Source organism: Anas platyrhynchos, chromosome 15 (assembly GCF_047663525.1).
Source record: "Anas platyrhynchos isolate ZD024472 breed Pekin duck chromosome 15, IASCAAS_PekinDuck_T2T, whole genome shotgun sequence".
Taxonomy (NCBI): domain Eukaryota; kingdom Metazoa; phylum Chordata; class Aves; order Anseriformes; family Anatidae; genus Anas; species Anas platyrhynchos.
This window is the reverse complement of record NC_092601.1, coordinates 18,563,572-18,573,039: the sequence shown is the minus strand read 5'-3', so window position 1 is coordinate 18,573,039 and position 9,468 is coordinate 18,563,572. Positions and strand designations below refer to the sequence as shown.

At 46.6% G+C, this 9,468-nt stretch overlaps 1 protein-coding gene across 2 annotated transcripts; it reads right to left on the bottom strand.

The window, feature by feature from the left end:
- Positions 1 to 3,679: 3,679 nt before the first annotated feature.
- Positions 3,680 to 8,462, bottom strand: GFER (growth factor, augmenter of liver regeneration). Of its 2 annotated transcripts, none has more exons than XM_072024082.1 (3): positions 8,220 to 8,462; positions 7,407 to 7,615; positions 3,680 to 6,775 (listed from the first exon to the last, which is right to left on the bottom strand). In XM_072024082.1, exons 1-3 carry the CDS (start codon positions 8,424 to 8,426, stop codon positions 6,613 to 6,615), a joined length of 579 nt encoding a protein of 192 aa, XP_071880183.1. In that variant the 5' UTR covers positions 8,427 to 8,462; the 3' UTR covers positions 3,680 to 6,612. The 2 variants fall into 2 exon arrangements, with proteins under 2 accessions (XP_071880183.1, XP_027324895.3); XM_027469094.3 differs by having other exon boundaries at positions 7,407 to 7,612.
- Between the last annotated feature and the right edge of the window lie 1,006 nt (positions 8,463 to 9,468).

Genomic DNA, 9,468 nt, shown 5'->3' with positions numbered 1-9,468 from the left:
GACACGGGGCAGCCTCTGAGCAGTTCCAGCCATGCTCTGACACGCACAGCTTCTGCAGCTCTCATCCGAGATCCGTCCAGATCTGCTTCCGAAGGAGCCCCCCCGGCTCAGCCATCCCGTTATCGTTTCCCCCTGTGTTGCACAAAGCTGCCAGATTCACAGTGCAAGTTCTGGGGGAAAAAAAAAAAAAGGGTCCTGATGTTTGCACAGCAAACGTGGTATTTGTAGTACTGTATTGAAAATGAGGAACACCTCGTTTCTTAGCTGAGCACGGCAAATATCAAACGGGCCCTTGGATTCTAAAGCAAGATGTAACCTGACACAGAGGAGATTTGAGAGACAGATTAAGATGAGAGATTTTTATTATAATGAACAATCGTGGGCCCAGGACTGTGCAGTGCAAGCACAATAAGATGGCCTCCCTGACAGAGATTGTCATCTAAATAGAAAACACAGGAAAAGGCTGGTGAATGGTGAACCTCCTATTTTTATCCCCATTTTGCAGAAGTGGAAGTGCAGCTACAGAAGATGAAGCGACTTACCTAGAGCCTAGCACGAAGCCTATGGTCAATGAAGAACTGAACCTCCGAGTCTCCAGCCTTGTGTTCTAGCCACTTGGGCCTCACCTCATCTATCTTGCACAGGGCATTATCTTTTACCCCCTGTAAGAATCATCACACGAAGCACAGCCACAGCACCCACTTTTTCACACTCCTGGTAGCTGGACGCCAGTGATAGGGGAAGCAGGGAAAGCTTGGCTTTGCCTGACCGAACTTGGTGTTTGAAAGGAAAGTCCCCTAGCATCAGGACTTGAGTTTAGAGGTAAAGCTTGGTGTTCTGGATAAAACAGAAGCTTTGAGGGAATACATGAAATAGCTGCCTGGGGTCTGCTGTGGGAAAGACAGCGATTTAACTCTGCTGTTTCCTTTCTTGCGGATGTGCAAATTCAAAGCAAAGCTCCCATGAAACTTCTTGGGATTTCTTCCTATATTTTGCCACTCAGAAAGGCTGGGTTGCATCCCTGTCTCTCAACAGCAGTGTTGTTGAAGTCCTAACTGTCCTCTGAGCTTCCTTCCAAACCCTCTTTTTTTTCCAGAAAGCCTTTAGAGCACATAACAACTGCATCAAACAATCTTGATCCTCCTGACTAAAATTTTCATGACTGCCGTCTGTTTGCCCTTACCCGTGTTTGCTCTGTGCAAAGCTCCAGTGGTGCTTAGGCTGTAAGTGTCTTGGCACTCTGCTCTCCTCTGGTTTTGTAGCTAGAGCAGCTCACACCGAAGGCAAGTACTGTCCTGCGTTACACAAACAGTGCTCTGTGTAAGAAAGTGACTGTTACGAAATTATCAGATAAAGCTCCTTCACCATTTCCAATCCGTTAACTGCTTGTTTGAAAAGCCAAGATTTATCCAAAAACAACCAGTTATGGGCTGAAGAGCAGGTAGGAAGCAAGCTGGAAATAGCATCCAGGCAGCTTTATTATACTGCCAAGTGCAGGCTTTAGCTGCTGGCAAAAAAGTAACGTGTCTCTCATCTGTGCAATTACAGAAGTGCTGCACGCAGCCACTAGTTTGAAAAGTAACTGAAGGCACCAAAAGCTCCTCATGCAAACCACAAAAGGACTGGAGCAGCTCGCTATTTTAAAGAAGTGCAAGAAATAAATGGCAAAGCCAAATAAATACAAGCTTTATTGCCCTCTACTGTTTACTTGGTTAAGATGCAAAGCAAATTTTCTCTATAACCAACAGATCTGGGAAGAACACTGCGGTAACAGACAACAGAAACCAACAAGGTAGAGGGTACGTGATATTTGGGAGGGAAAACCTGAGACCAGGAGGAAACTTCTACATTGGCAGTGCTCTAGAGGAAACGCAACAACCTGCACTAGCACAGAGCACAGGAACAGGGAGTACCTTTCAGCAGTAAGGTCACAGGAGCAGAACTCAGTAGGTCTGAGTGCCAGGGCCACTGCCTAGACCGTGCCAGCTGCTGTGAGCCCAGGGTAACTTCCAGGGCTGATCAGCTAACCTCCAGCACACACAGACAGGATTGGCACACGTCAAAGGGAACAGAAAGTTTCAAAGCATGGCAGACAAATATTAGTGCTGCTTGCTTGTCTTTGCTTCTGGAGACATTAATTACAAAAATGAAGAACTGACAGCAATGCCAGACACCGGCAGTGTCAGGACAGATAAGGGTGCTGAGTCCCATTTATCCTCAGTTGGTAAGAGCCATCCTTTGTCGCAGAGTTGTGTGGCCTGCAGTGTTTTCTGACTTGCAGCAGATTACGCTGCATCCCAACTACCACCAGCTCTCAGCTGTGAATTAATCGTGGATTGCTGCAGACACCTGAGCCAGCTCTGTGTGGGCTGGCGAGGAAGCAGCAGTGTTCACACACCCCTCCCTGCAGGATTTGCCAACCCAGGTCAGTGCTCCAGCTGAACACAGCACTCACCCTTCCCTCTGACAGTCCTGTCTCCCTACCTGATGGCTTGCCTGTGTGCTGGTAGCTGTGGTTTTGCTTAACTTGCTTGATTTCCATTCTCTTATTAGCCTACGAAATCAAGAGCTGACTTCACACAACCTTATTGGCAGTTTCTACTGACGTGCTTCCTCCTGACTGCAGAGAACACCGAGCAGCTCCTCTCCATCGCTCAGACAAAAAGCCTGAACAGCCATTCCAGGAATGAAAAAAAAAAAAAAAAAAAAAAAACCTGCTAGGAAGGGGAAAACCAAACAAACCCACTACCCTCTCCAAGCCTGAAAAACTCCAACAGGAAGAAATACCACACACGACCTGTAACAGGCTGGAGACACATGCAAGAAAAGCCACTCCTGAGGATCTTACTGTAAACAGGAGACTGTATACACCCAACACACTGCAAAGAACAGCTAATCCCTGGGAAAATGTTAAAGGCACAGTGCTGCTTCCGCCAACATCTGCACTTGCCACTTACTCAAGCAGCTCTGCCTCCCATTCATGAAGAAAATTCCCTCGTGGCTCCCTGCTCTTTGCTTTTAGGAAAGAAAAAAAAAAAAAGTCAGCTCTGAGTGGAACCCAGTTTGTGAAATCAGTAAGTCCTCTGACAAGCTGAAAGGTTAGCCAGGTGCCTAGTACACAGGGCAGCTCTTGAGTAAGGTCTGAGAAGCTCCTCAAGCAGCACCTGCTCCCGACTGTGCTTATCTTGTGAGGGTTCCTGGTTAGCAGCTTCCCCTTTCTGGCCGTGCATGGCTGTGCAGTGACTGTGCAGCTAACAAGCATCGCCCTCCAGTGGGTGACACCCCCAACTGCCATCTTGCTCAGATTCAGCAAGATCTGATCTACTCCCAACCATAACACTACCTTCAGTGCTGTTTGTTAGAAGTGTAGCACAGAAAATCCCCCCCCAGCCCCCAAACTCTGACCAGACGGACAGGGACCTGGTCTACATCGCTGCTGTTCTGTATCTTCATGTTCTGAAGAGAATTGCAGCAATTCAGCAGCACAAGGGAAAAGAACTGGTTGCAGCCCCACCTTGTCTGATCAATACTCACAGAAAATCACACAACCTGGGCTGAGCTCAGTAAGATATTGGCATGCAGAAGGTTGGACAGGCCAGCACACCACGATGGCTTTTCATAAGGCCTCGTGCAGTAGGGAAGCCAGGAACAAACTCAGTTGCTTTATTATTTTCACATAAACAGGAAACATAATTTTAATACAGATATATTTTTTTAAACTAGATTTAATTAAGTGCATTTAGGAGAGAATTCACAATTTTCCCCTTCTTTTTATGTACACAAATACAAATATCTTCAATAGAAATTCCATATATAAGATTAAAACTTTAATTATGTTATAAATGAGCAGCAAAAAAAATATAAATCCTTTCTTGGACAGTCAAATCCACAGAGATAATATGCACAAAAAACACGCCAAAGCTCTTCTGCAAAACCATAAACAGGAGAAAACAGAGAACTCAAGCATGTATTTTACCTAATAGACACTTAGAGTTACAAATGGCCCTAAAAACATCCTGGTAGCCACAGCTTGTGGCCTCATTGTGAGCAAGCATTTGCTACAGATGCTGTACAGTTGGTTTAAAGCTCTTCCTCCAGCTCTGCACCACTGCCAGGACAGCAAAACAGTAAATGCTGGCAGAAGGGGCCTTCTGCACAGGCCTACCACCTCCTTGAACAATACAAGGGATAAAAATTTGGTGTTGCCACAGCTACTCTCCCTGATTTTGAGAGGGATACACGATTTATTTCCTCTCCACACTCAAAATGTGGACAGATGCTCGGTGGAAGGCTGCCATCCTCCTGCCCGTCACCAGCCGCCGGTCTGCACACAGCAGCAGCAGTCCTGGGACTTGCCAGCAGACCACGTGTGGTTGCATGAACAAGTGCAACTCTCTAACCTGGCCCATTTTCAGTACTAAGATGAAATAGGACAAAACAGGTGCTTCAGCAGCCTCCACTGAAGCAAATTTATTAAGAAATCTCATAACCTGCTCCCATGAGCAATGAAATTGTTGAGGGCAGATTAGAAAGGAACAGAAAAATGATCCTTTAGCACAACCAAGTCCAGCAGAAAATGCTTGTCCACATCCATTGGCAATTTAGGCCAAGCCTGACAAAAGGGGCTACAGCCTTTTTGCTGGTCCTCATCACGCTAGTGGATACGTACATGCATCATTTTGGGAACTGAGTTCATTACTGAAAAAAACAAAAACTAGGGGCTGGAATTTATTTGTTCTAAGAAGAACGTCACCATGCTAACAGGGAATTTTTCTGAGCACTTTTAATAATCTATATAATACCTTGAAGTAAGAAGTCAGATTACTCACTTCATGAAACACTTCTCAGTTTTGTTTGGTTTGTGTTTAGGAACGTTATTAAATAAAATTTGCTAGAATAACCAGTCCATAAAGCGTGTCATACTCTTTTAACAGGTCCAACCTGAAAAGATTTGAACGTGCCATAAATCTTCCAAATATATTTCCAAAGTTCTGATTGCTTTTCTAAACACTCAGAAGCCCCACCTACAGAGGTTTGAAGATCAAAGTTCTCAGCTACAGATCGTCATCACCCTCATACTGTTATAAAAGTACCAGTTCCATCTAACTCCCACTCTATCAGCAAAAGTAAATTTACAAACATTCTGCAGTGCATCAAACAAGGAAGCTTACTAAAACACACCAGAAAAGCTCAGTACAGAAGGAAAAAGCCTCTTATTGTCATGGTTTGTGCAAACTCCTGCAAGCTTTCACTGCCAGAAATGAAATAAGGGCACAATATTGCTATCTTTTTTCAGAATTTGAAAGTATTTAGACTTTTTCTACATATAAACTGTCTCTTTAAAGAGACATGCATTTATACACGTTGCAGTGTAAATCATTTACGTTGCTATTGCACTTTCATCTGAAATTCACACTTACGTATCAGTAACACTGACACAATATAGCTGACCTAGGGCAAACACCAGTGACATGGATTCTGGCCGGTATCTATAGAGGGCATCTACCTTAGGGACTCCTTCCAGTCTTCTGTGCAATAAATACTATCTAAAGCTGATATTACAGCCCTAAGTAGGACTCAAAAAAACTGCAAGGGGGGTTGTAAAGTCCTTTTGTTCTAGGGTGACTTTTAGCCAGGTAAAAACCCCAGAATGTCAAAAAACTCAGCAAATCCCAATCAAAAATTTCAAAACACAAATGACAACTCAGAAATACCGTATGCTAAACTAAACTGAATATGCTTCATTACAGATATCAGTCTCAGACCGTTGCAGCTATTTTCACAACTGACAACAGTTCTTAATGAAGATGAAGAATTATCTGCTTTAAAAGTAATAAGCAGTAAAAAGCGCAGTAGGCCTTCTTCTCACACTGTATCTGGATTCAAAGAAAATGAGCAATCAGTTTAAAACATTTGAATTTCACCCAGCTGATACTTCCTTCCATTCATGATTGTTTTTGGTCTTGTTTTAGTTCATTTTTCTATAATGTCATCTTTCATAAGCTGAAACACAGAAATCAAATGAGAAATGAAGGTTCCATGACTTTAGCTCTCAAACGTATCTGCTTTCAGAGATTTTAAACTGGAGATGCCTGAAAGAGCAATCAGGGGGTACAGACTTGGCACAAAACACATTATGAATTTGCCCTATCAGAACAGAAGTTAAAATGACAATGAAAAAGTTTTCTAAAACATCAGGGTAGTACTTGCAGACAAACATAAAATGTCACAAGGCAGTCCTCTACAACAGTGTGCAGGAAGAGGAATTCTAGTCACAGAAACAAGCAAATGCCCCCTAAAATAAGGAAATGTTGCAATGAAAAAGTCTTCACAAGTTTGTCAGTAACTTAACTTCACAGGTTTCTGGCAATTCCTGTGCCGAATGTAAGGCCTCAGTCCCTCAGATGATGCATTTGATACGACCATTTATCGAAATGCTATTAGGATAAGATTTTCAAGTCGACTTTCAGAATTGTTTTCACCTTTATTTTCACAAACCAGATCAGTCACACACACAGGCGCACCAACACACGCATTTCCTCGCACATCTCCCTGTAGTGACTCAACAGCAGAGTGAATTGGTCTGTTAGATTTCAGAGCAGTCTCCATGGATTAATCACAACTACCGTCTTTCCAACCATCTCTCCAGCGCTCATCCACACGAGAGCAGTCAAATTCCGATTTCCCCAGTTTCCTGTTCACTTCATTATGAAGAAGACACAACCACTGGGAGAAGTTATTTCTGTTGCTCGTATCAGGCTGATTTGTTCGCAACCTGCAAAGAGGGAAGAGGAAACAAATGTTACTGCTTTAGTCACCAATTTCAATACCCAAAAAAGGCACGTAGCACACAGACAGCCAGCCTCCTGCTGAACCTTTTTTGCCATGTGATGCTTGCTAAGTCACTAACTAGGTTTCAAACGTTTTTGTCTGTTCATCACAAAAAAAAAATAATGAAATTTTTGATAAATATGTTGACAGTAACAGGGGTAGAAAACTTTACCTAACATCACAGCTTATCTCAGTCTTTGCTTCTGCTGCTGTGGTTGCCAGTAAAGGGGCTCTTCTGAGATAAAAGAACACGTGCCTACTGAAACCTGAATTATTCAAAGTCACAGTATAATTCCACGACTGAGGGCAAGTCCAGTTTGAACCAGAAAGGCAATAAAACGACCTCAGGGAGGCCTTGGAGGCAGCATACAACCTAACAGCACTAGAAAAGGTATTTGTTTTCTGAATAACCGTCTCTTTGATCTATGCAGTGGAAAAAAACAGTTCAGGTACCTATAAACCCCAACAGCAGGAAGAGCTGCAGATATGCAAATACTTGCTGCAAGCCAGCACTTCAGGCCCCTTCACCAGCTACCGGGAAAAAAAAAAAAAAAAAAATCAAAGAGGGAACTGACCTTTCCCTCAGATCCTCGGCACAGTGCTCGCAGGGGTAAAACTTGGAGAAGAGGTTGATGAAGTCTCTCATCTCCTTCTGCTGGGTGCTGGTGGGGCGGTCGGGGTAGTAGGCTGCCATGGTGTGCAGGAAGGCCCAGGTGTTTCGGCCCAGCTGCTCGCTGTCCAGGGGACAATCTGGGGGTGGCTCCTTCTCTTCCACCACAACCTGCTGTGGGAGAAAATCCCAGGATCACAGAATGGCCGAGGTTGGATAGGACCTCTGAAGATCATGTAGTCCAACCGCCTGCCGAGCACAGCACATTGTGCAGGATGGCATCCAGCCGGGTTCTGAAGACCTCCAGAGAAGGAGACTCCACGACCTCTCTGGGCACCTGTCCCAGTGCTCTGTCACCCTCCCAGCACAGAAGTGCCCTCTCTTATTGAGCCAGAACCTCCTGTGCTTCAGTTTGTGCCCGTTGCCTTATCCTGTCACTAGGTACAACCAAGAGCCCAACTCCATCCTCTTGGCAGCCTCCCATTACACATTAATGAGGTCTCCTCTCACTCTTCTCCTTTCCAGGCTACCCATGCCCAGCTCTCTCTGCTGCCCTCACTCACCAGGCGCCCCAGCCCCTCACTATTTCATTATCCCTATGTTTCAGCCCTAAGCGAGGGCTGTGAGGGGACATCAGCCCCTCAACACCCCAGCACAGGGACAGCGGCCGAGCGGGGGCAGCCCCTGCCCCGTTCCCTCCCCGGGGGGGGGCACGAACCCTGCCCGCGGCCCAGCGCCCCCGGGGCTGTGAGGGGAGGCCCCGGCCCCGCCGCCTCACCCCTGCGCCCGGCGCCGCCCGCTTCCTCTGCTCTCGGAGCCAGCTTTTGAAGTCCGTGCAGGCCCGGCACGGCTTCTTGGACGGCTCCTCCGCCCCGGAGCCCGCGGCACCGGCAGGGACGGGGAAGGGGAAGGGGAAGGAGCCGCCCTCAGCGCCCGGGAACCCCGCGGCCCCGCGGCCAGGCCGGCCCTCGCTGGGCGCCGCCATCTTGGCGCCGCGGTGCACCCTGGGCCGGGGGCGGCCTCCGCTGGAGGCCGAGCTGTGGGGGGGGATAATAAAATATTTTGGGGATGGGGGGGGGCAGTCTGTATATACATTTACGTGTTATTCACCATATAGACCGAAGCCTGTCTGAATACATATTTACAGCTTATTCACCCTACATACCCAGTGCAGTCTGTATACATATTTGCAGGTTATTCCCCATACAGGCCAAGGCCCGTCTGTGTGCGTATTTACAGTTAATTCACCGTATAGACCCAGGCCTGTCTGTATATGAATTTTCAGCTTATTCACCCTACAAACCAAGGCCAGACTGTATACATATTTACAGCTTATTCACCCTACAGACCAAGGTCAGTCTGTATACATATTTACAGCTTATTCACCATATAGACCAAGGCCAGTCTGAACACATATTTACAGGTTATTCACCCTACAGTCCAAGGCAAATGTTCGGTTTCCACAGCCAAGCCCTTCATCTAGCTACTGCTATGCCAGCCAGACAGAGCTGAGCCACTGCAGTGCTGTGATGCTGTGCCTCAGCCAGAGCCTGCTCACCCTCCACACGCCACACTGAGTGTCCCCCACAGCACATCGGGGGCTGCAGCAGCTCTTGGGGGGTCCCAAAATATCTGGGGGGCCACAGCAGCTGTGCCAATGCCTGTAAGCAACACGTGGGCTCAGCCAGGACACCCAGTGACATGGGGCACTCTCCTACATGGCAGTTGTGGTGGCACCTCAGCACTGTCCCATGACACAGCCGGCACCCCAAGCTAGAGGACAAACTACTGTTTGACCCAGCTTAACCCGTGCACCTGCAGCAGGATGCACCCGTAACTGATTTTACGTTTTTTAGAAACCGTCATGTGCTCGTGTCCCGGTAAAACTATACCAAAGAGGGATTTGCCCAGACTGTTTGCACATTATGCAAGGGCAGAGTGTGCCAAGGACATTTCCCCCAGCTCTCCTGTGCTCAGTGGATGTTCAGCAGCTTTCCTTTAATTCCTGTTCTGGTGAGCCATGGGGG